At 32.5% G+C, this 27,435-nt stretch overlaps 2 protein-coding genes across 4 annotated transcripts; one reads left to right on the forward strand and one right to left on the reverse strand.

The window, feature by feature from the left end:
* Positions 1–924: 924 nt before the first annotated feature.
* On the forward strand, positions 925–10,055 carry LOC124833306 (uncharacterized). 3 transcript variants are annotated; one of them, XM_047307752.2, is made up of 7 exons: positions 925–6,044; positions 6,125–6,375; positions 6,450–6,597; positions 7,064–7,262; positions 7,407–7,748; positions 7,875–8,596; positions 8,826–10,055. In XM_047307752.2, exons 1-7 carry the CDS (start codon positions 1,260–1,262, stop codon positions 9,465–9,467), a joined length of 7,089 nt encoding a protein of 2,362 aa, XP_047163708.2. In that variant the 5' UTR covers positions 925–1,259; the 3' UTR covers positions 9,468–10,055. The 3 variants fall into 3 exon arrangements, with proteins under 3 accessions (XP_047163708.2, XP_047163710.2, XP_047163709.2); XM_047307754.2 differs by having other exon boundaries at positions 7,881–8,596; XM_047307753.2 differs by having other exon boundaries at positions 6,453–6,597.
* Positions 10,056–14,181: 4,126 nt separating this feature from the next.
* On the reverse strand, positions 14,182–17,431 carry LOC124833309 (heat shock factor protein HSF24-like). The gene is made up of 2 exons (XM_047307757.2): positions 16,832–17,431; positions 14,182–15,049 (listed from the first exon to the last, which is right to left on the reverse strand). The coding sequence occupies exons 1-2, from the start codon at positions 17,033–17,035 to the stop codon at positions 14,429–14,431; spliced, it is 825 nt and encodes a 274-aa protein (XP_047163713.1). The 5' UTR covers positions 17,036–17,431; the 3' UTR covers positions 14,182–14,428.
* Between the last annotated feature and the right edge of the window lie 10,004 nt (positions 17,432–27,435).

Genomic DNA, 27,435 nt, shown 5'->3' on the forward strand with positions numbered 1-27,435 from the left:
CTTAAAAAACAAAATGAATAATAGCTACATAAAGATGGTGAATGATTTATATGGTGTACTTATTTTTAAGTATGAAAATTATATATATTTATATATATATATATATATATATATATATATAATTTTAAAATATAATTGAATGCAAAAAAGTATAAAATATATACACCAAAATTAGAATTTAATCACAGATATTATAAATTATTTAAAAGGTAACACAAAAGGTAAAGAATTTAAATATTTAATATAAAATATTGTTTTAATTAAGTTTGAGATTGCTTTTTTCTAAATCCAAATTAAATCTTTCAACTAACTCAACTATAAAATATAAAATATACATGTACAGCTTTTAAAATGTTGAAGTCAGAAAAAAAATTAAAAAAGTGTTTTTCTATAAGTTTTAAAGTTTTTTTTGTTAAAAAAAACTGTAAAGCTTATAAAAATCATAACACTATTATGAGATAGAGTGAAATATGTGAGTAAAGAACATCTTAATAGAGTTGTTATACTCTATAAATACTTCAAGTGAATAAGTATTTTATGTCTTTTAATTTTTGTAAATTATCATGTACATGAGACAAGAAAATGTGAGATTGAAAATATAAGAGTTTTAAAATTAAAAATAAAATGAAAAATATATAAAATAGGCTTAAAATAAATAGATCATAATATTTTTATAATTTTATAATAATTTTAATAAAAACATTATAAATATAAAAATAATCATAAAAATAAAATAACAAATAATCCATATTTAAATATATATATATATATATATATATATATATATATATATATATATATATATATATATATATATATAAACTAACAAGTAAATGATATAAAGATGAAAAATAATATTTGACTGAATTGATAAATAGAGACATAAAAGTAGAAGAAAAAGAAACTAAAAGAAAAGCATTCCTTGTTTATTCACTCAGCTGCAAGCTCGGTTAACTTCCTTTGTGTTTCTTTCTCTCTCCCCGTTATAGAGTAGAGCTTCCTATTGGTGGCACTTCTAACAAGACGGCATAAAGCTCTATCTATCTTCCCATAGTTCATTCTTATCCCCTTTTCTTTTCATTTGAACCCTAATTACAAAAAAAATATATTCAGATCCAGTCCTTTCTATCATTTGGATAATTTTTTTTGCTGTATAATAACTTGATTAGGGTTAGGGTTCGAATTTGATCATCAACAAATTTGGTCAAAACAATCTGGGGCAAGGTTTTCATGCTTTGGCGATTCATACTTGGTTCGCGATGGCGGCCAATTCCGGCACCAAATACGTCTCAGTGAATCTGAACAAGTCCTATGGCCAGCATTCCACCGCCCTTGGATCCGTCAGATCGCAGCGCCCAGGAGCCGCGGTGGTTCCGTCACGGCCACGCAGTTCACACAAGGCTGGACCCAAGCTTTCCGTTCCGCCCCCCTTGAACCTTCCTTCTCTGCGGAAGGAGCATGAGCGCTTCGATTCGCTGGGATCAGGAGGTGGGCCTGCTGGCCCCGGTGGTTCTGGAAGTGGTTCGAGGCCCAGTTCTGCTGGTTTGGGCTGGACCAAGCCCGTCACAGAGGATGTGTCGCGGCCTGTCATCCAAGGCAAACCTTCCGTGGCCGCGGCTGCACCGGTTTCCTCTGCGGTTTTGAGAGGAGAGGATTTTCCTTCTCTGCGGGCCACCTTGGCACCTGTGCCCAGCCCAAATCAGAAGATCCAGGAAAATTTGAATTCCATTCCGAATCCGAAGCAGAAACATTCACTTGGTGATGAGAATGTGTTTGTTGAGGAGAAGAAAGAGGGTCCTTTGGTTACTGATCAGTCGAGTGTTTCTCGCAGTGTGAATGTGGTTGGTGCTGGTGATGATGGGCGTGGTTCTCGGGTGGTACATACGAAGTATGGTCTTGGGAGGAAGCAGGAAGAGTATTTCCCAGGTCCTCTACCGCTGGTTAGGTTGAACCCAAGGTCAGATTGGGCAGATGATGAGCGTGACACGGGCCATGGTTTGAGCAGGGAGGGCAGGGATCATGGATTTCCGAAGGGGGAGGCTTATTGGGATTTTGATATTCCTAGGGTTGGTGTTTTGCCTCATAAGCATGATAAGAGGGGACCGCGCAGTGAAGTGGGAAAGGTTTTGAACAGTGAAATGGAGGCTTTTGATAAGATGGGGAGTGAAGGGAATTCCTGGAGGAGTTCGAATTTGTCCGTTCCTAAGGATGCTGGAAATGAGAGAAATGGTGTTAGTGTTGGTCCGAGGCCGTCAAGTGGGAGTCGGGATGGGGCGAAGGATGGTAAAAAGTATTTACCTTCACCTTTTAGAGATGACGATGTTGGAAAGAGGGATTTTGGAAGGAGGGATGGTCAGGGTGGGAAACAGAAGCCCTGGAATAATGTGATGGAACCTTATGGTGATCGGAATCGTGAACAACTCAACAGAAGCAGAGGTGATTCTGTTCAGAGCTCGGTTTCAAGGTCAGCATTTTCCTCAGGTGGTAAGGGTCTGCCTGTTAATGATCCTCTGCTTAATTTTGGTAGAGAGAAGCGGGCTTTGCCGAAAAGTGAAAAGAATTTGTTGGAGGATCCGTTTATGAAAGACTTTGGAGGTTCTGGTTTTGATGGAAGGGATTTGTTTTCGGGTGGTCTTGTTGGGGTGGTTAAGAAGAAGAAGGATGTGCTGAAGCAAACTGATTTTCATGATCCTGTGAGAGAATCCTTTGAGGCTGAGCTAGAAAGGGTTCAGAGGATGCAAGAACAGGAGCGACAGCGAATCATTGAGGAGCAAGAAAGGGCAATGGAGTTGGCTCGCAGAGAAGAGGAGGAAAGATTAAGGCAGGCTAGAGAACAGGAAGAGAGGCAAAGGAGATTGGAAGAAGAAGCGAGAGAGGCAGCATGGAGAGCAGAACAGGAGAGGATGGAAGCTGTGCGGAAGGCTGAAGAGCAGAGGTTAGCCAGGGAAGAGGAGAAACGAAGGATCCTTTTAGAAGAAGAGAGGAGGAAACAAGCTGCAAAGCAGAAGCTTTTAGAATTGGAGCAAAAGATTGCTAGGAGGCAGGCTGAGGCTGCCAAAAGTGGCAGTAATGCCCCGGTTGTTGTGGAAGAGAAAATGCCTGCTATAGTGAATGAGAAAGAAACATCTAGGGCTACCGATGTGGGTGATTGGGAGGATAGTGAGAGAATGGTTGATAGGATATTGACTTCGGCATCATCCGATTCGTCAAGTGTGAATAGGCCATTGGAGATGGGCTCTAGGTCTCATTTCGCTAGAGATTTATCTTCCACCTTTTTGGATAGAGGAAAACCAGTTAATTCATGGAGAAGAGATACATACGAGAATTGGAACAGCTCTGCTTTTTATTCACAAGACCAGGATAATAGTCACAACAGTCCCCGCAGAGATTTATCTATTGGTGGAAAGGCATTTATGAGGAAAGAATATAATGGCGGTCCTGGATTGGTCTCTTCTAGGACGTATTATAAAGGAGCAATTTCTGAGCCTCATTTAGATGAATATGCCCATGTAAAACCGCAGAGGTGGAATCAATCTGCAGACGGAGACCATCTTAGCAGGAATACAGAGATTGATTCTGATTTTCATGAAAATTATTTTGAAAAATTTGGTGATGGTTGGACGCAGGGCCGCTCCCGTGGCAATCCATTTCCCTCGTTCCCTGAACGTACCTATCCAAATTCTGAATCAGATGGACCCTATGGCTTGGGGAGGTCACGGTATTCTGTCAGGCAGCCTCGAGTACTTCCTCCTCCTTCACTAGGTTCTGCACACAGAACTTACAAGAATGAAGATGAACACCCTGGTTCGTCAGCTTTCCTAGAAAATGAGATGCATTATAATCAAGCATCCAGGAGTGACTCTACCCTGCCAACTGGTTATGACAATGGGAATCGAGGACAACTTGAAGTAGTGGATTCCCGGCCAGAGACTGCTGAGAACGAGGACCATAAAGTGGAAACCACCCCTAGGTGTGATTCTCAGTCCTCACTCTCTGTTTCAAGTCCCCCAAGTTCTCCAACACATCTCTCTCATGATGATTTGGATGACTCGGGAGATTCCCATACGATACTGACTTCTGAAGATATCAAAAGTGACCCCATAACAGCACCAGATAATGAATCCATTACAACACCTGCTGGAGCTGGAAATGAGAATGTAGTTGCTCCATGTGCTGTATCTAGTGGTGAAGATGATGAATGGACTACTGAGAATAATGAGCAGTTCCAGGAACAAGAAGAATATGAAGATGAAGATTATCAGGAAGAAGATGAAGTGCATGAAGGAGATGACCATGCTCAACTCAACCAGGATTTCGATGATATGCATTTGCAGGAGAAAGATTTGCCCCACTTGATGGATAATCTGGTATTAGGATTTGACGAGGGTGTCCAGGTTGGGATGCCTAGTGAAGAGTTTGAAAGGACCTCAAAAGACGAAGAAACTACATTTATGGCTCAAGCTTCTGGCCTCACTCTTGAAGATCGCATATCTTATGATGAAGACGACACGAACCTCCAACCTGTTAATGACACCTCTCAGGTGAATCTTAACAGCACTTCCAGTGTGTTCCAGGAATCAGAGAAGCCAGCTCAAGATTTGGTCATTCAGCCTAGTGATTCTCTTTCCCCTGTGGTGTCTGATAGTTCCGGTGGTAATGTGGAAGCTTCTAATGGCCTGTTGACCCATCACAGTACACCAAGTTCAGTTACTATTGCCCCTTACTACTCGTCTTCTGGTCAAGCTGTTACCTCTAATGTAGCAGCTGCTCCAAGTCAAGCTGAGGTACCCATTAAGCTTCAATTTGGTCTGTTTTCTGGTCCATCTTTGATACCGTCACCTGTACCAGCCATACAGATTGGTTCTATACAGATGCCATTGCATCTGCATCCACAGGTTGGCACACCCCTTTCTCACATACATCCATCACAACCTCCTTTGTTTCAGTTTGGCCAGCTAAGATATACATCTCCCATATCACAAGGTATAATGCCTCTGGGTCCTCAATCAATGTCATTTGTTCAGCCTAATGTACCATCCAGTTTCTCTTACAATCAACAACCTGGAAGTCAAATGGCAGTTCAAACTGGTCCAGAAACTTCTGACTCATTTGTGAAAAATGAGATGAGACATCATTCTGTAGACAGCCAACCAGGTAATTCTAGAAACTTACCACAAGGTTCACCGCCAAGTGAGGATGCAGGAAATATCACTGGAATAAAGCAGGGTCGAATTGAGGCTGCCCATGATCCTAATAATAGCACTAGGACTTCTACTAGTTTCCAATCGGACAAGCAGGAGAACCAAAATGTAGTTGGAAGGAACACTAATATTCCATCCAATTCTAAAGGATCAGAAGTTCATGCTGTCATTAGAGATTCTCCACATTATTCAGTTTCAAAAGAGAATTTTACTGAGTCAAGAACACAATATCCTGCATCCGGTGGTAGGGGAAAACGATATATCTTTACTGTGAAAAATTCAAACTCAAGACCATCAGGTCCATCTGCAAGGGTTAATCGCCCGGAACCTGGAGGGTTTTTGAGGAGGCCTCGACGGAATATACAGCGCACTGAGTTTCGAGTTCGGGAAAGTAGTGATAAGAGGCAGTCTACTAGTGCTGTTTTGACTGATCAGTTTGGATTAGAGAATAAGTCAAATACCAATGGAAGAGGAGCAGGCCTGCCTGGTAGGCCTGGTCCTAGGAAGGCTATGAATAATAAATTGGGGAAACAGATTGTTGAATCAGCTACAGAAAACTCACAAGTGATGGATTCTGGAAGCAGAGTTGAAAAGGTTGATGGAAAAGAATCAATAAAGACTCAGAACTTCTCACATCCTGGAAATCTCAAAAGGACCTTGTGTTCTGAGGAAGATGTTGATGCTCCATTGCAAAGTGGAGTTATACGGGTGTTTGAGCAACCTGGAATTGAAGCTCCTAGTGATGAAGATGACTTTATTGAAGTTAGGTCAAAGAGGCAAATGTTAAATGATCGGCGAGAACAGAGAGAGAAAGAAATTAAGGCCAAGTCTCGGGTTGCAAAGGTTTTAACTCCTATCTATACTTTTTAACCTTATGTCAAATTATTGCATCTTTCTTCATTGTTTTTTTTATTTAACGCTAGGTGCAAAGGAGACCCCGTTCCAGTTCACAAAGTGTTGTGGCGGTGACCAATTCTACCAAAGGATCCATCTCTCCAGTTGAAGTGGTTAACAGTATTCATGCTGCTTTTGTTGCTGCTGAAGTGCGTGGAATGAAGAAGATGGATGCCTCTTCTGGATTTAATTCAAGCATGTTGTCCCAAGCATTACCTCCAATAGGAACACCTCCTTTGAAAATTGATTCCCAGACTGAGTTAAGATCTCAAATAAGCAGGTAGTTGCCAACTTGTAAGATTTATTGATGGTTATCACTGTACAAGAATCAAATGTATTTTTTACTTCTTACAGCAGGTCACTTCAGACAAGTGTCCCAGCAGTTTCTGGTAGTGGTGAAAAGGACCCTGGCTCTGGTGTGATATTTGAAAGCAAGAACAAGGTTCTAGATAATGTTCAGACATCTTTGGGCTCTTGGAGTAATGCACAAATTAGTCAACAGGTTCGAACTTTCCTCTCTCATTTTGTTAGAGAATGATGGCAATTAAAACTGTATCATTTCTGATTTTCCTGTGTTCTTTGGGGCAGTATTTAATTAATGTTTAATTATTTGGTTTCAACAATTCTAGAAGCATTATTTAATCACATGTATGTGGTTTCCTTTTGTTTCGTGGTTGCACTTTATCTCCTTCAAAATTTAGAACCTGTTTTTTTTTTCTTCAACATACAGTTTAGTTCCACTGAGGAGTTATGCGATGATCAAATGTAGCCAATTTGTTTTTTTTTGGAGGGACTGGAATGTCGTTTTTTCCAGGACTAACTTAGTTGTTCTGAACTTTTTAGAGGTGGGATGTTTGGGGATTAAAATGGTGTATACTTTAATGCCCAGTTTTGAATTCAGGCGTATGCATACATATTTTATTTGTTCTACTCTTTTGTTGTGAATCTAAAACAAAATTTTATGACAGGTAATGGCACTTACACAGACACAACTTGATGAGGCTATGAAGCCTCAACAGTTTGATTCACAGGCTTCTGTTGCCAATATAAAAGGTGCCGTGAATGAAGCCAGTTTGCCATCATCTTCCATTTTGACAAAGGAGAAAACCTTCTCGTCTGCAGCCAGCCCAATTAATTCCTTGCTTGCCGGAGAGAAAATTCAGTTTGGTTAGCAAATAAATTTTGCATGTGATTTCTTTAGTCCTTCATTTATTTATTTAGTAACATTGATAGTAAGTTTTTGGCAGTTTGAGGCAATATTTCTGGATTTTCAGATTCCTTACTGATGGACGATTTTCATTTTGTATTCAGGGGCAGTAACATCTCCAACAATTCTTCCATCTAGTAGCCGTGTTGTGTCTCATGGCATTGGTCCACCTCGATCATCTAGATCGGACATGCAAATGACCCACAATCTTACTGGATCAGATAATGATTGCAGTCTTTTCTTCGATAAGGAGAAACATGGTAATAAATCTCATGGTCATTTAGATGATTGTGATGCTGAAGCTGAAGCTGAAGCTGCTGCTTCAGCTGTTGCTGTTGCTGCCATTAGTAGTGATGAGATTGTCGGAAATGGATTGGGTAATTGTTCCGTCCCTGCTCCAGATGGAAAAAGTTTTGTAGCTGCTGATATTGATAGGGTAGTAGCAGGTGAATCTTCTTTCGTTGTTAGACATTTGTATTGTTTTTCTTTCTCTGGACGTCAGCTAATAATTTGACTTGACATCAATTTGTATTCTGGAACTCCTTATTTATTTATGGTCGCTACTTGGGCAGGAGTAGGTGTTGAGAAGCAGTCAGCTAGTCAATCTAGATCCGAGGAGCCTCTTAGTGTATCCCTTCCAGCTGACTTATCTGTTGAGACTCCACCAATTTCCTTGTGGCCTCCCTTACCAACTACAAGAAATTCCTCGGGTCAAATGATTTCCCATTTTCCTTCTGTCCCGCCTCATTTTCCTTCAGGCCCTCCCTCTCATTTTCCTTTCTATGAAATGAATCCGATGATGGGTGGCCCTGTCTTTGCTTTTGGACCACATGACGAGTCTGCATCTACAACGCAGTCGCAGCCTCAAAATAGTACTACATCAGCGTCAAGGCCAATTGGGAGCTGGCAACAGTGCCATTCCGGGGTGGAATCTTTTTATGGACCTCCAACTGGATTTACTGGCCCTTTTATTGCACCTCCTGGAGGCATTCCAGGAGTCCAGGGGCCACCACACATGGTTGTTTATAACCATTTCGCTCCTGTTGGACAATTCGGTCAAGTTGGCTTGAGTTTCATGGGTACTACTTATATACCTTCTGGAAAGCAGCCGGATTGGAAACATGTTCCTACTTCTGCCACGGGGGCCGGTGAAGGAGATATGAACAGTATGAATATGGCATCATCGCAGCGGAATCCTGCTAACATACCGTCTCCAATTCAACATCTTGCCCCTGGTTCACCACTTATGCCAATGGCCTCTCCTGTGGCTATGTTTGACGTTTCACCTTTCCAGGTAAATTTTGGATGTCTTGCGGACTGGTTTGTGCAATAATCATACATATTCTTTTATGCTTGTTTACAGTATCTGGGATTAACATGGTTCTTGTTTGGGACTTGTGAATGTTATAGCTTAACCTTGTACTAAAAGACAATACAAGTCATCAATAAGTGCTCGTTTAATATTATGTTCTGTTTAATGTGGTAGTTTTTCTTATTAATTAAATATTGTAAATTTTTGCCAGCCCTCAACTGAGATGTCAGTACAAGCTCGATGGCCACACGGTCCTAATTCACAACTACCTCTGTCAATGCCATTGCAGCAACTAGAAGGTGTGCAGACTTCTCAATTCAGTCATGGCCCTTCTGTTGACCAGCCGTTGAATGCCAAAAGGTTTACTGGCTCTAGAGCTTCAACATCTTCTGATGGTGATAGGAGTTTTCCTAGAACTGCTGATGTAAATGTTAATCAATTGCCTGATGAACTTGGATTGGTGGACACTTCGAACACTACTGCTAACAAGACTGCACAAAGTGTTGTGAACAAGACTCCATCCGTGATCCCCATTACAGAAGCTGTGAAGGTTGATGTTCAGAATGGCAGTGGTAACAATAGTAATAACTTGAACGCAAGTTCTTCTTTCAAGAGTCAGTCCTCACAACAGGTTAATATTTCTGCCCAGCAATCTGACCATTCCTCAGGACATACTAATTATCAGAGGGGTGGTGTTTCTCAAAGAAATAATTCTGGGGGTGAATGGTCGCACCGTAGAGGGTACCAGGGAAGAAATCAATCTCTGGGTTCAGACAAGAACTTTTCCTCGACAAAGGTAAAGCAAATATATGTTGCTAAACAGACTATTAGTGGGGCATCGACAGTGTCATGAGGAGCACGAAATATCAGCTGGATTTGAAAAACCCGAGGAAGGCTTTATTATTAATTTTTGGTCTGGCAGAAATAAATTTTTTGATTAAGTTTCTTCTACTTGGGATGTTGATTGTTAGATTGAGATTTTTGCTGGCCACAACAAATTCCATACCTGGTGCGCTAGGGGATAATTGGAGACTACTTAATATATAGCATGGTAGTGTGGCTTTGATGGACACGGTCTCGTTTTGCAATGGTGTATCTATCAACCAAGCTTGGTCGATCTTTGTTTTCTTTTGTCGGTAAAAAACAAACCAGGCAGATTATTTATTGGGTTTTGTGTATCCAAATCATTAGTTGCCCTCGTATATTCTTTCCATTAATAAGTGGGAAGTATCAGTTTTGAGGAATGCTAGTTTTATTTTCTGCTTGAATACTTGGTTTCTGAGTGTTTTGAACTCTTTTTGTTTTAGAATACTGAGACCAATTAGTAGTTGATCATGGGTTGGGTTTTAGTTTTATTAATTTTAAAACCGCTGAATGAGGTTGGCAAATTTCTGTAAGTTCATGTAATTGTGAATCTACATCCTTGCAGCCCTTGCCAGAATTTCTTTTTGCATGCATTTTCTTTGTCAATGTCCCTATGATTGGTGAATAAAATGGGTCAGTGACAATTATACCAAAAGAATATTGCTAAGCTATAATGGCTAGAAATACAATAAAAACCGTGATAAATAAAACCCCAAATCTGATCTATAAAATGAGTTTTGGCTTTCCTATATAATGGGTGTAACTTAAGAGGTGTTATATAATTTTAAAAGTAGCTCAAGACCAGGGGTAGAAACTTGACAATAAATTAGGTTATTTAAATTTAAATGAAGTTCTTGATGTTGGGTTATCCTCCCATGATTCACAATCACCACATCCAAGTTTCATAGCCTATTATAGTGCCATTGTATTCTCATGCTCGTGAGTAAGTCACGCTCAAGTACCTCTTCATTCCCAATAAGTCATCTTCTATAAATATCACTTTAATTTGAACTTTGAAATTGTAAAAAAATTGTCATTAGAAATTATTTAGCTCATAAAAAGTTTAGTTTGTATTTCCTACGTACACCGCTTTGAGTTAGTTTTGTTTTTTAATGAGTTGTTATTATGATGTTTGTTGTATTCCGAAAAGTTAATTGATAAAAATAGAAGATCCCTCAATAAAAAAAAGAAAAAAAAAAGAAAAGGGACAAAAAAAGTAAAAAAAAAATTATCAAAAGAAAAGGACACAACAACAAGAAACTCAATTTTGAACTTGAATTTTAATTACGGTTTGCATTTTTCAAACAAGTGTTTTGTTTTGGCTAATCTGATTGGTGTTGTATTCTTAGTTTTATTTTGGTTTTATTAATCTATTCTAACACTTTTCTTAGGATTCCTTTTAAGTACTTACCTAATTGATACCTTTAAGTTTTTGCTTGTCATTCTTGGCTTTCTTTAAAGTATTGTTTCATCTTGCTCCATTTGAGTTTAGCTTTTAAATTGTGTTTTTGTTGCTTTCATTCTTTGGTCTCCTAAACTAAGAATTTAGGAGTTTTTTTTTTTCATTTTTATTTGTTGTTTTGTATCACGGAACCTTAGTGTCTTGGAAAAATGTCATTGGTACAATTTCATCTCCATTTCTAAGATTGTGTAATAGTTTAGTTTCCACTCTTAGAAGTGAAGGTATGTCAAGTGGCTCTTACGTGTCATTTGCATCTTCACATAGGATCGTTAGTTTATTTGTTTACATAACATTCAATTCCTTCTACTTTTGTTTTATACATTGTCTTGTTTATCTTTTAAGTCTTTGTGGTACTTAGGTTGGGTGAAAGCATCTTAGGTAAACCTTTTTTTTTTGTTTTAAGAGCATTATTTGCATTTTTGCATTTAAATTTTTTTTTGGAAGATTTCTTCTTAGAAGCTTAGGTAAGACACTTTATCTAGGAAAAACTTGGTTTCTAAGTTTGTCCATTGTGACTCACATCTCTTTCCTGAGAGCTACCTTAAAGATCCTTACACTATCGTTTCTCTTTTGCAATCATCCATGAAGAACAAAAAGTTTAAGTATGAAAACCTTTCTCACTCATAATCGTAAAGTGTTTTAAAAACCTTTGTGAAAATATTTTAAACTTTACAACATGAGTATTCAAGTGTTCATAGTAGTACAACATATATTCAAGAGGACTTACATCTTAAGTATGAACTTATACAAAAAGTAAGCAAGTTAAAGAGTATGTTTGTTGAGTTTATGATGAAAAAAAGGAGAGAAAAACAACAAGTTGAGTCATCCAATAGAAGAAGGTACAGTAGAGAAACATCCACTTCTCATAGTAAAAATGAGCTTCAAAATAGTCACCACAATAAAAACTTCTACCAATCTAGTTTGCATGATCATTTTTGGGATCACAATCATTTCTATTATAGGTATAATGAGAATGAGTTGCATTTAAGAGCTGAGAATGACATTCCACATTTTGGTAGAGAAGTTGATCTAATATCATACTTAGCTTGGGAAAAAAAGATTGAAAAACTTCAACCATTTCATTATTAAGTGTAGTAAGTTTCACATAGTTTGGTTGTGTTCTTCTAGATTTGTGAGGCATGCATATGATTAATGGTATTAAAGGCAAAATGATGTTAAAAATGGTATCAAATCACTAATTAGAGATTGGAATGATCTAAGAGCTTGTAAGAGAAGAAAATTTGTTCCACCTTCTTTCAAGAGAAATCAAGAGCTTAAACATGAAAAGAGAGAACTCATGGATAAAAATAAAGAATCTATTAGAGGTGAAAAAGAATTCTTTCTTAAAGAGAAGGAGTTTGAAGGGAAATGTGAGAAGCTCTTGAGGGATAAGGAAAGAAAAAAAATTGAAAGAAAGAAAGAGAAACAAATATAACTAGAGAAAAGAGTTAGAGAGGAGGAAACTAGAAGAGAAAGGGATTAAAGAGAAAAAAAGAGAAAGAAGAAAATAAGAGAAGAGAAAGGGAGAAGAGGGAAAAGAAAGAGAAAGAAGAAAATAAGAGAAGAGGGAGGGAGGAGAAACAAAAGAAAGAGAAATAAGAGATTGAGAGAAAAGAAAAGGCGATGGAAGAAATCCTACTCAAAGAAGTATTACTCAAGGCACCTCCTAATTGAGTCAAGAGTTCTAAAGGGAGTTTTCCAAACTTTAAACTCTTATCATTTCATTAATAATTTTCATTCCTTTGTTTCACCCTTTACTTTTGAAAGTCTTTTACCGTCACTTTCACTCCCTATTTTTTATTCTTCAATAACCTTTGAAAAATCACTCTTTAAGTTGTTGTTACCTCACAAGTTACAAATAACTCCAGATGAATAAAACGATTTTTGTAAATTAGGTTTTTGAGAAAAAAATCTAAAATCAGAACAAGAGATATCCAATGCTTTAAAAGTTTTGAGAGAAGAAACATTTCTTTTGAATTTCCTCCCAAAAAAATTTGCTTTTAAAAAGATCAACCCACTAAGCGTGGATAACTCTCATTATTCATCTAGTAAAGAAAAAGTTTTAGATTTTATAAAAAAAATAATTTTTTCTAAAGATAATCTTTTCAAAAATAAAAGATCTTATTTTTTTCTTCTTTTGTGTATGCTTTTATCAACAACTTTTTGAAATAAAGGCCAACAATCTTCTTTCCAAAAACAAAAGGCTTTCTTTTTTAATTTTTTTAGGTCTATTATTTTAATAATACTCCTATTTGCTATTTGTTGTAAGTACGTTTATTTTATCAAAGAGGAAATCATTAAACCAAAATTATGCTTCCTCAAATATCTCTTTGATATGAGGACATATTCTTTTCAAGAGAGAGAATGATGAAATCCGTTTTTGGAACGAAATGAAAATCTATAAAGAGAACATCAACTTAAACTAAGGTTAAAAGATTTGAAGAAGAAAAAAGACTTTTAAGTTTGTTTTTTTTTCCATAAGTTTTAGAAGACATTGGACCTCCCATGAGTCATGGTCAAAAAAAATGAAAAAAGAAAATGAAACTTCAAGAATTTTACTCTTAAGAAAATCACATTTTAGTCTTCTTTATTTAAAACACTTTTTATAAAAGCCTTGTATTTGGCCAAGACACTTTGTTTAGCTTTGTTCAAAACATAAAACTTCTCATGTTTAATGTTTTAATCATTTAATGCTCAAATTCCTTATTTAATAATCAGATTCCTTGTTAAATGATGAAAAAGCTCCTAAATATTCCATATACACTTTTGTAATTCTTAAAACTTAATTAAATGTAAAATCTTTTTGTCAAAATTGCTAGACTTTTCTTATTGAGTTTTTATTTGATAAAATTGTCTTCAACATCATACAATACTAACATCTTCATCTATATTTGCTTATGCTACTTTCATTATTATGAAATCCACCTCTTTGAAAAAAAAAAAGTCCTCAAAGCAATCTCCAATCACGTTTACGTCACAGAAGTCAAGAAAATAAGGTAATCCGCAACTACTAGATATTTTTGTATAATATGAATTCGTAAGCGTGATCAATCCGTACCGTACAAAAATAAATTATATATATATATTATATATATATGAACATTGGAAGCATTTGTTGAGACAGAATCAGAATTATTACCGGAGTCTAAGTAACCAAGCACTGGCATGGTACTATAGCCTGTCCCACGCAATGATCTGCTTCTCATACCATCAATGTCAAATATCTTAATTAATAGTACCATTGAAAACAAACAAGAAGCATTTAAATCCAATCATACAAATTAATGTTTATACACATTATTAGTATCCTTTACTGCATCACCAAAAGCCAAAGTATGAGATGCCACGAATTAACAACTGCCATTTTATATATTAAAAAACTAAAAAACAACTGAAAGCCATACATGTTCCATGATGACCGAGAGAGAGGATTCTAGATCTCACTATAATGTCTTAAAATAGCAAGCAGAGCAACCTTATGATGTGTCCTAGACAAGGGTTTTCAGCTCCTTGATAGGGTCATCGCGCCCTCTCTTGCGGCAGTTACTACCAATCTTTACCTTTTCTTTTTCATTCCCATTTTCGCCCTTCAACCAAACACCGAACAGTTTCAAACTTTCTCCACCGCTCTCATCATCCACTTTGCCTTCATACTCACCTACCGCATTTTCGTCGTCATCATCACCACTACATTCAAAACGCACCGCATCGTCGCTGGACCCACACGTTCCTTGCCGAATGATGCGGTTGATCACATCGGGGCACACGTTCAGTGACTCCCTCAGAAACGACACCAGCTCGTTGCACTGCTTCTTCGCGCGCGCCAGCTCGCCGCTCAATTTCTCGTTGTCCTTCTTCAATTTCTCATTCTCGCCCGTTAAATCCGCGCACTGGGTCGTCGTTGCACCCTCCACCGATCCCGTCGACGTCGAACCCATGTCGTCGCCGCCGGAGTGCGACGCTGAGATGTTCCCTCCGCCGGATTTTCCAGTCGCCGGAGATTGCATCACCGTCTTCCGCCGCTTGATCTCGGTGAGGAGCTCCTTCTGCCCTCGCTTGAAACACTCGTTGGCGAATTCCCATTTGTCGGGAACGATCTTTCGGAACCCCTGAATTAATTAAACGTTCAAAAAGACACAAACGTTGATCAGCGAAAAATTTATAATCGTTCAAAATCGAATTAACAGTGCAGGACTCACTTTATGCAATTCTACCGTTAGCTAACCGTTACACTTTAACATTATATACTAATTGTTGAGTACCGTAGATATAAACATAAATATGATTAAAAATAAAATTTTTAATAATGTATTAACGAAAAATATTTTTATAGTTGGTAAAACGTTATCAGAAGCATAAGAAAACAAAATTCATTAATGAGTGACAAACGAAAAAAATAAATGCATATTAAATTTTAATATTTAATTATTTACAATTAAATAAAAATAAATATAATTGATATTTGAAAATATGCTAGAAAAGTCTTATCCTGCTTTAAACTTCAATTAATGATTTTTTAAATAATTCATCTGTAAGAGATAACATCTAAAAACACATGCATTACTTATTTCTATATTGTTTATGGAGAAATGTTTTAATTAAAGTAAATTAAAATTTTCAAGAAGACCAAATTTGTTCAATGTTATTATTCAGTTCGAAGCATTAAAATATATTTCTTAACTTTTAATGAGCCTGTTCATTCCACCACGCAATGAAAGTAATTGAATTTTTTTATCAGTGGAAAATTAAAGAAATTAAGGAAAAGAGGGAAAAATAAATAAAACATGATCCGCGCAATCCGCCATTAGCCCACAGCCTAGCATAATCGGATCAGTTTATACAGTGGCAGCGCAATTACTATCGCCACTATTCCCTTTTACACTTAAACAGACGCAAGTGGCAACTACAATTTTCATTCAACAAAACTTAAAATTATAAAGGATTTTAGCCACCAACCCCACTTTCTAAAATATCATCTCCCATGATATAATAGAATTTATCATTTACCAACCATTATTTTACCTTTGAAATAATTATCACTACAATCAACCTCATATTAAAAGCAATTTAACAGCAATTATCATATCCATGCATTTTATATGGAAGGTGTTTCCTCAGAAGGTAAGACCAATTCAATTTTTTTTTAAATGATTATAAAATTTAATAAACTTATTTATATATAACTATATTTCACCTGGGCAAATAAATTTTTTTCTCTATAATTAGTTGTTTTAATCTGGTAGAAAAGAGTGTCCTTATCCTATTCAGTTCCATCACTTAATTTATTTATTTGACTTTCCCTAATTACACTTTTGATGTTTCTACTATATTTTCTTTGAAGTTTGAAAATAACCGAAAGGCACTTTAAGGCCTTGGACAGGAAATTAGGCCACCTAACAGAAAAGCTCTAAAGCAGAAAGCATCACGTGCCTTCTACCACACATAAATCTCCTCTTCAAATAGTAATCTTCCACGAAACAGAATATTCGGTATGGAAAAATACCTTATAAAAACACTCATCTAATCTAACAACGATGCTTCAACAATCAAGAGACAAATTCAAAGCAACCGAACCTCCATATTAATTTACAGCACACTTTTTTGTATTCGATATACGCCAAAATGATCCTCGGGCTAAAACTTCCACACAAGATTCCAATCCCAGCCTTTTTTATTCATTTATATAACCAAGCAAATTAATCAAAATCACACCACAAGAAAAAACAATCATGCCTTCTTAATTTATTCCACACCGAATCCGTTAGGCAAATATGATGAAATGCACCAAAGTTGGTTTCCACAATCGACTAGAATTAAGACCCTGTGCAAACTGTGTAATATTTTGTTCAAGGCTAGAGGACAGAAGAAGAGTTAAAGGGAGAGAGACTTACATAGGTGTTGAGTTGGCGGACGAAGCTGGAGAAATTGTTGTGTTTGAAGTATTTGGGAAGCAAATCCATAGCGAAATCGGCGTGTTTCCAAACGACAAAAGTGTTTCCCGTTTCGCTCCACGAAATAACGTCGTCGGTGGCAGGGTCGTCCACCAGCAAATACGTCTTCGTCAAAAACGGCGCTGGGGTCGAACGCTGTGACATTCCTTCCCGATCTACCCCTCACCTACCTCACAACTTTTTATAAAATGAAAATAAAAATAAAAACTATGCCTCCTTTGTTTGGTTTATCACCTGGTGGATGTAGTACTAATAAAAAAAAAACAGAAAAAAAAGGTGGAGGATTAGGAAGAGGAACTAAAGAGGAGGAGAGCGGTTAGGAACTCCCAATCCCAGCAATAGAAACCGAAGAGAAAGAAGCGAGAGTGAAACAAGGTAGAGTTTCTGGGACGATCAGAATCCATGGGTCCAAAGCAGAACCAGTTGTGTGAAATGAATGACAAATACCATAACTCGTTCCAGAGAGAGGAGAGAGAAAGAAGGGAAAGGTGAACAGAGGTGTTATTGTTTCTGGATTCTTGCAGGAGACTCTTGCGTGTGTATAAATATATATGATTTATAGGGAAGGAGGAAAAGAAAATAAATGCAAGGCAATGCCACAACTGACGTGGGTTCTAGAAATTTTTAGAGGCACTCAAGTCTAAAATTAATCACAGCGACGAGACCAGACGAAATAAAACGAACCCACTTTCAAGGATTCTTGGCCCCACCCTATTTGACTGCACCTAATCAACATCTTTGTTCAACATTTCTTTCAATTTTATATTTTTAATATATAGTTTCGGTCCTAATAATCCATTTCGTTATTTCTTTTATATGTTCCACACAAAAATTCATTTATTCTTATAATTTTCATATTTGCATTTAATTTTATAAGTAAAAATAATCTTTTGTATGCGCTTGTGATTAAATAATACAGTGCTTTAGCCTATTTTCTCGTATAATGATGGCAGTTGCTTTTAAAGAATACTTCTTCCGTCTTTCCAATCTAGAATTAATATGTATCAATTTTAAATAAATTTTCCCACTTTTTATAGTTTCTACTGTTAAAAAAAAAAGTAAACATTATTACTAATTATCCTTCTATACATCCTTAAAAACAACCAACTTCAACAATCCTCATCGTATTCCTTAAACATTTATTGTTATTTTTATCACAAACAGAATTTAACATGAACAACTGTAGTTTTTCTTCTTATATAATTACTTCCTCAATAACAATAATAATAAAGTTATATTAATTATTAGAATTCGAAGCGACGGTCAATAGTAATCCATTCTACAGGGAATTTCCATTTTCTTCTCTAGTTTTTCAAAACCTATTATGACTAATTGTGCATTTAATAGGCATTGTCCAAAAAATAAATCCTTATACATTTTAAAGTTTTTTTAACGAGTCATGAACCCGTGATCGATAACTCTTAGTCAGATCGAAAAGATTCTGAATATGTTACAATAAACACATTCTAATTTCGACAATTTATTGAGATAATAGAATACCAGAACAAACAATCCTAAAAATAACATGATTAGATCTATAAACCTAACTATGTAATGTAATGACTGATTAGAGAATGAATAAACCACAATAAAATTTAGGAAAAAGTTAAGACCTCAGTATAAGTAGTTTAAATAGGTAATTCATGATAAGATAGCTTGACAGTAATTAATATATTAATTAAAAATCAAATCCAACTCGAACGTCATAATGTTCTGTGCAAGTATAATTCAAGAAGACCAAGAGAAAAATAAATACATTCAAGAAAAAAAAACAGAAGTTACAACTTAAAAAAAAATGTAAAAACAAGAATTATTAGAAGTTACCCAACTTTTGAAGAACACTTACCATATTATAACTTCTTATTTAAACACGTATCCTTTACTTTATATTTTGAAAAATAGTTCAAGATAGAGATAGTTCTTATAAATGTTACAAATGTCATATTTTAAATATCATAAAAAAGTTAAAAAAAAAAAAACTTAATATCCCAACTAGTATATATAGCTATTAATGCAGAATAATTATGAGGGTGAAGGTGCCTGAAAAAACCATGAAGAGCAGAGTTTTGGCAAGTATTGTGGTGATGTTTTTCTTCAAGTGTTAGTTTGTGTTTGTGAAAAGAAAGTTGGAGTATCTTTCTTTTCCTTGATTTGGAAACAATTTTCTTTGGTGGAAAAAGAAGAGCGTGCAATGTGTATTAATTTTTATTATGTATGGACGTGTGATAGATTCTTTTATTTTACTTTTTCTAATACAAGAGAAGAGACCAAGGAGAATGGGAATGAGTAAGAAGCTTATCGAAGTGGGTAAGGTGACTTTTTCTTCCATCGATCCCACCTACCACTTTCCATTTCATTTCTCAATTGCTTATATTCATCGTTATCCTACCTATTCTTCTTCTCAATATTATTATGTTTATCTTCTATTATGCAACTTCCATTTCTTCAATTTCTTCTTCTTTCTTTCTCATCCTCTTCTATTTAGACCTTTGTGCCCATCGTGACCGCCCAACAATAATAGAATTGACCATCAAAGCAAAACCATAACTAAACCAATCAAATTAATAATATTATTTTCAATTAATTAATCATTATGCTTAAAGTATGGAGACGGAGAAATTGTCAAAAGATAAAAACCACCTCAGGAAGGGAATAAATATTCAAATAAATATATATACCAGGTAACACGGAATGACAAAACTATCCAAAACAGATTTTTTCATATCAAGACATCTTTTTGTAAATGATCAACTAGAAAGAAGGAATGTGGATGTTATCCCCATTTTGTATGGAAAGACTAAAGCTTTTTATTCGTGTTATATTGTTGTATGTGTTCTAAGGTAAAGCTCACTTGGTGTGCAAACATCGTTATGAACGAGATGGTCTTAACATAGTCTTATATCAAACAATCCGATTACATTTTTGGCAACATACATTGGATGGAGATAATTTACGAACGAAGACTGGAATATCGTGTGGTGTGCTTAACTATTATGATAGAAGATGGACCAATGTGTTTCCTGTGCAAAAGTCTTTAATGCTGACAATAATTTCTATGTTCACATACAAAACAATTTATATCTCATGTTTCATTCAAGGTTGTTATTTCCCCGAAAAATCCCCCTCTCGAGATATTTTAATATTGTTATTGTTACGGTAAAATGGTTAAAGAAACTTTTTTTATTTATTTTCATTCCCCTTTGGCTTGGCTGATAGTTATCTGGTACTTGTAAATCGATATAGATAAATACATAATAAAAACACATGTTTTTAGTATCTTATAAATTTATATATTTTTAATTGATTTTTTATTAATTTTTTTTAGACTGAGTATTCGATATTTTTTAATTGACTTTTCACCGTTGACTTGGTGATTTGATTGTTATTTTGCACAATCATCTTGATTACTTGTTTTTATTACCAGTTAAGAAATTATTACTTGTTTTTTTTAAGTTGAAACTTCTATTGTTTTTTTTTATTTTCTTGAATATATTTATTTTTTTCGACACTCTTTGTCTTCTTGAATTATACTTGCACAAAAAGAATAATATTTTAATATAATATTAATTATTATATTTGTTAAATATAATATAATACATTTTTTCATCAAATTATAAAAATCATATTCATTGAATATGGTGTATTAATTAATTTAATCAAATATTCACATAAAAAAAACTGATTTGATTCATTAAATAACTTAATTGTAATTTTATTTTATCATCATTAATTTTAATTGCCTAAGAAATGACCATAGTTCAAAGTGAAAACTTTTGCAGTTCATTATACTAACAAAATTTTCAATTGAAATTTTAGTTATCTGTTATAAATATTCTAATTTATTAACAAATTCATCATTGAAGAATGTTTTTTCAATAATCAAAATTCTAAAAATTTTCTGTAAAATCTACTAGTAAATTTTATTTCATCGATAAAAAAATTGTCACTAACTTAACTTTTTGTCACTAACTTAACTTTTTTTTTGTTGGGTTAGCAAAGGAAGATTTGTTTCTTTTACGTATTATAATTTGATTTTATCTATTATTAACATGAGATATTTATCATGTTAATATAAAATAATAGTACTATTCATGTAAAATTATAAATAACTTTTATTGTTTTTATTGAGAATGTAGACTAATTCTCGTCATCCTACATCAATGAGATGATGACTATAGTCCCTTGATTGTTGTAGATAGTCCATTATAGATGATGACACGAAAATTACCAGAGAACATAACAATGTCATTATCCAACATATTTTCAATTAAAACAACAAATTTGTTTTTTCATTTATATTAATTCCAATATTATTTTTATTAACTACAAACACTTAAATTTATTAACACAAAGACAATTAAGATGATGAAAACCTGTTAATGAAAAAAAAAATTAAATGACGCACTCTCACTTAAAATATATATATATATATATATATTATCGTCTTTAATTATCTTAAAAATATATAATATTTAACTTATATTTTTAAACTATTATTAAAATATTATTTAGAACAAAAGCTTGCAAGTAGTATTATTTTTTAACTAACTTTAAAAATTTACTTTAATATTTACATCTTATTAAATACATTACATATTGCTAAAATGAAACTCTAAGTTTAGTTAAAAAATAACATTAATACCAATATTTTGTCATATCCTTCACACTATCATCATATAAATATCATATTATAATATGCACTTCCATTGAAACCTTTTACCCCTTTAATCAAACTATTAATTTGTCCCTCCACATTTACAAATATATTACATTCTTAATTTAAACTTTTAGTTATTATTCTAAACAAATCCGTATGAATTGTGGAAATTTAATCGTATGTTTAAATGTTTTTTACTAATTATTTCATAAATATATTTCAAATTAAGATAATATTTAATATATATATATATATATATATATATATATGTATATATATATATAAAAACATATAGAGAATACTATTTTAATATAAAATATTAATTATTATATTTATTAAATATAATCAATGTAATGTTAAATATAATCAACCATTAATTATTATAATATTTTAATTACTATATTTATTAAAATCAACCATTAATTTTAATCAATGTAATGTTAAATATAATTAACTATTAAATAACTTAATTATAATGCTAATATTTATATGCTAAAGACTCATTTGACCACCATTAATTTTAATCAATGTAATGTTAAATCATTTGGTACTCATATAATAAGATAAAAATGAAATAAACATTAATTTTATTTAAAATTTAATGCTTTGATAAAATCATGTAACGATACCATTAGTGAAAAAAGAGCTTTAACCTTACCATTTTAACATCAACCATATCTAACATTAAAAATGTGTAGAGATAATTTTGTAAATTATTGTCAAATTTGAGGTCTACTCCACCTATGTTTAACCATGTTTATCATTTGTTGAGTCTCATGTTAAGTTGACGAAATTTATCAATCAAATATGTCAGTAATAAAAATTCTAAATTATTGATAAATTTTGGTAATCTATTATAAATATTCTAATTTATTGACAAATTCATTATTAAAGAATTTTTTTAAATTAAAATTTTAAAATTTGTTTGTAAAATTCATCGATAAATTCTATTTTATTAATAATTTTTTTTTCACTAACTTAGCAATTTCTTATTGTGTTAGTAAAGAAAGATTTGTTTATACATATATATTATAATTTGATCATATTCATTGTTAATATGGGATCTCCAAAGTGATAATATTAACATCAATTATGATAACAATTATAGTTACTTGATTGTTGTAGATGATAACAATGATGGTCCATTACATGAAAGTTACCGGAGAGCATAATAATGTTCTTATCAACATATTTTCAATTAAAACAATAAAAAGTCTCTTATCATTTTATATTAACTACAATATTGTTTTTATTAACTACAAAAACTCATATTTATTAACACAAAAACAATTAAGATGATGGAAATTTGGTAATGAGAAAAAAAAATTAAATGACAAACTCTCACTTGAAAAATATATATATATTTTACTTAATATACAAAAAATAATAATATGAAGAACTCGATTAAAAATATTCAAATTTATTATTGACTTAAAACTTAATGAATTGCAATAAATTACTTTATTTATTTATGTATTATATATATATATATATATATATATATATATATATATATATATATTCATCTTTAATTAACTTAAAAAATATATAATATTTAACTTATATTTTTAACTATTACTAAAATACATTTTTTTTAGAACAAAGGCTTTAAATGCAAGTAGTGTTATTTTGTAACTGAGTTTAAAATTAACTTTAATATTTACATCTTATTAAATAAATACGTTACAGTTTGCTAAAATGAAACTCTAAGTTTAGTTTGAAAACATCATTAATACCAATATTTTGTCATATCCTTTACACTATCATTATATAAATATGATATTATATGCACTTACATTGAAACCATTTACCCCTTTAATCAAACTATTAATTTGTCCCTCCACGTATACATATATATTACATTCTTAATTTATACTTTTAGTTATTATTTTAAACAAATCAGTATGAATTGTGGAAACTTAATCGTATGTTTAAATGCTTTTTTATTTTTACTAATTATTTCATAAATATATTTCAAATTAAGATAATATATATATATATATATATATATATATATATATAATCATATAAAAGAGTAATATTTTAATATATAATATTCATTATTATATTATTTAAATATAATATAATATGATTTTTCATCAAATTATAAAAATCATATTCATTGAATATGGTGTATTAATTAATTTAATCATTATATTACTATTCACATACTAAAGGCTCATTTGTTCCATTAAATAACTTAATTGTAATGCTAATATGTATATGCTAAAGACTCATTTGACCACCATTAATATTGATTACTCAATGTAATGTTGAATCATTCAGTGCAGGAACATATTAAGATAAAAATAAAATGAAAATTAATTTTATTTAGAATTCATAAAATTTTTCGAAATTCATAAATTTAAATATATTATAAAGTGAAATAGGAATATATATATATATATATATATATATATATATATATATATATATATATACTTTATAATATATTTAAATTTATGAATTTCGAAATATTATATATAAAGATAATATTTAATATATATATATATATATATATATATATATATATATATATGTTTGTGGAATAGTGATTATAAGTCTTTTCAAATGTGTATTCAACATTTTATTTATCATTTTTTGTCTTTTACTTTGTTTGGTTTAGTTGGAAGGTGATAGAAAAAAATACTTTAATCTCAAAGTTAGTGTTAGGCTATTATGGTAATTAATATCCAATAAATATAAAAGTCACTTATTATATCTTTATTTTTATTTTAAACATGTATTTGTAATTTTTAGAATAAAATTTTGGAATGAATTTAATTTTTATTTTTATTTTATTTTAAACTAATTAATACGAGTGTTAATCTAACGAAGCAGTGACTATTCAGTTGGTCAAATAATAACCGTTCGATCAAATACATGAGAATGATTATACGGTCAGTATCATAATCATATAGTATGATAAAGTTATAAAAACTATATCAGTATCACTTATTTAACTATACATATTTATAATTTAATAAATTATAATTTAATAAACGAACAGAAAATCATTTGCATGTACTTTGAAAAAAGAATAAAATATTCATACGCAATATTTTTCTATATGGCAAAATCTTCTTTACTTTTGTTTGTCATTTATGTTCTCCTTGAACCGGTCTAATGTTTTGAATCATATGCTTGGAAATATACAATGACAAGGACTTCTAAACTGTTGTACAATGTTTTGAATAAAGGACATTCTTTATGCATTAACTACTCTTTGGAAAAAAAAATACAATTGCATTCACATGTTGATTATATCAATAACAGAATTCCAGAAAATTACTTATTAATATTTAATTCTTTAACTTTAAAATTATATATGTGTCTCGTGGTTAATTCTTCCTTTCAACAACACTTTTTATTTACGAAGTTAGAATCATATATTTTACTAAAGATGTATCGAGTATAAATAATACTTAAAGAATAAGTTGTTGATGGAAGGCAATTTTTTTTAATCGGGTTGAATAGTTTATGTGCTATTAAGATTTTTTTTTTTAAATTTAAAAGCAAATATATTCTTAATTTGAACTTAATATTTGCATTTAAATTAAATTGTTTTATATAGGTCGATTTATGTGTTCAATGATATTAAACATCTGTTTTACATATTGATAAAAAATAAGTATTTAAATTAAACGATTTTAACTGTTTTTAAATAAGTAATTTTTAATTTTGCTTCCCCAATATTTTCCTTTGACTCTTAACCGTAAGTGATAAGAAAATATTATTTTCAGTGACTTTATTAACTATTAATATATTTAAGGAAAGGTGACAGCATTATTCAAAGTATCAGGTATCTGATAGTACGATATTAATAAATGATATTTTTAAAAAGTATATATTTAAAATTTACGTTATTTATTTATTTTAACATGAATAAAAATTTCAAATATTCAAAGAATGAAATTTTAAAAATATTTTTTACGATGATAAAGATTAAAATTTACATATTTTTCAGGTACAAAAATAATAATTTAATAATAATATAAAAAAAACACTTTTGTATTTTATCAAGAATAAAAATGTATCTGAAAAAAGTTTATGTATTTCTTATTCACAGCTAAGACAAGCACGGATCAAAACCTTAATTGGTAGAATGTGAAAGCAACCTATCTAATGTTTAGAGAAGTCAATGCTCTAGAAAGTGAAAATGACATGCGTTTTCCAGGGAAATCGTTTTCAATATGGAATTTCATACTCTAGGGCATTATTAGGAACAGGAGTACTTGATAACTTTATGTAAAACGTTTTAAATTATTAATGTTATAAGTGAATTTTAATCCTAACTTAAATAATATATATCAAATTAAAAAATAAATTTTAAGTTTAATTCAATTTTATTAAATTAATTTATAAAATAAAATTTTTATTCATTTATATATTATAAATTTATTTTATTTTTAATGGACAGAGAACTTCTAACAACTGATTATATTAAAATAAATAAATTATTTTAAAAATAAATGTAATTTTATTTTTACGAGTTTATCTTTTAATTTTCAAAAATCTAAATTTATTAATTTTTTATTCTATACGTAAGAAAAGTTGAATTCATGTTGACTTTTCATTCGTCACAAGATTTAATATATATTTTGAAATTTTTATCACGTACCTGACTTTTTATTTAATAAGCGTAAACGGATTTCATCTGTAACTTTTGAAAATGTTTTCGTATTTTCAATCAATGCAATTTCCTTCATACTAACAAAAGTATTGATATTAGAAAAACACGACAAAATATGAATAATTCAATACATGTATATAAAATTCAATAATAATATTATTATTCTCGAACTAATTCAAATAAACTTACAATAGAAGCTCTTTAATAAATATATGATATCAAAACCTATTTAAATGAAACCACACCTTAAATTTGTAGAATTGGAATTTGTGGTCGTTGGTGGCCATAAAGAAAGACAAAATATGTACGAGGTATTCATTATAAAAGTATTGTATGTATCAAATTTTGCAGCCATTGATCTGTTCAGCCTAAAATATTGTATCTATCGAAATACATGCAGGTGAACGTGGTGTAGTCAATTATGCAGCCATTTGATAAGCTGTTCAGCAGCTGTTACCAAAATAATTTCAAACATGTCAACTCCTCTAAAAATCCTTTTACACTTAGCAGCCACAAAATTTTTAATCTCCATATCTATGAAACTTTCATTTGGGAATTTTTTACACTATTTCTAATACTTTCCTTAAGCCTTTGGATCAAAATTGGTAAATTGATAAAACTCTCTAGTCTCGACATATTAATGTGGAGTCACGTATTATTTCTACGTGCGTGTGTTATATATATGTGCGTGTGTTATGTGTGTGTGCGTGTGTTATGTGGTGTGCGTGTGGTGTGGGTGCGTGCGTGTGGTGGGTGGGTGCGTGCGGGTGGGTGCGTGCGGGCGGGCGGGCGGGTGGGTGGGTGGGTGGGTGCGGGCGGGCGGGCGGGTGGGTGCGGGCGGGTGGGTGCGGGCGGGTGGGTGGGTGGGTGCGTGGGTGGGTGGGTGTGGGTGGGTGGGTGTGTGTGTGTAAAATTTGTTAATAAGATCCTAAGATTAGAATATAATTTATGTTAAAGAAAAGATTGGTCAACAAGTTAATACATTTCATTGGCCGAACATGAACATAGAAGAAAATAGTCAAAGGAATTATTTCTAGAACATATTTAAAGCCATTATGTCAGATCTCTCGGAAAACGCACCCAAAACCACCTATTAGATTTCATTAAAAACGCACCCAAAATCCCTCTGAGCGGACGCCAGGTGTCGGGCAACGAAGATTCGAAAATCAGATAGTGGAAGGCAGGTGTCAGCGAGTGAGCGGACGTTCGTTTGAACGAGAGAAGCAAAATCTAATTTTCTGAAATTCCCGTTTC

This window comes from Vigna umbellata, chromosome 1, assembly GCF_029865625.1.
Source record: "Vigna umbellata cultivar VRB3 chromosome 1, Vumbellata_1.0, whole genome shotgun sequence".
NCBI classification, from domain to species: domain Eukaryota; kingdom Viridiplantae; phylum Streptophyta; class Magnoliopsida; order Fabales; family Fabaceae; genus Vigna; species Vigna umbellata.

Bases quoted from the DNA above. Each gene is read 5' to 3' on its own strand.
- LOC124833306 (XM_047307752.2), top strand. From the start codon at position 1,260: ATGGCGGCCAATTCCGGCACCAAATACGTCTCAGTGAATCTGAACAAG. The intron at 6,045-6,124 runs GTTTTAACTCCT...ATTTAACGCTAG, and splicing joins CCAAGTCTCGGGTTGCAAAG to GTGCAAAGGAGACCCCGTTC. The intron at 8,597-8,825 runs GTAAATTTTGGA...AATTTTTGCCAG, and splicing joins TTGACGTTTCACCTTTCCAG to CCCTCAACTGAGATGTCAGT.
- LOC124833309 (XM_047307757.2), bottom strand. From the start codon at position 17,035: ATGTCACAGCGTTCGACCCCAGCGCCGTTTTTGACGAAGACGTATTTG. The intron at 15,050-16,831 runs GTAAGTCTCTCT...TAATTAATTCAG, and splicing joins TCCGCCAACTCAACACCTAT to GGGTTCCGAAAGATCGTTCC.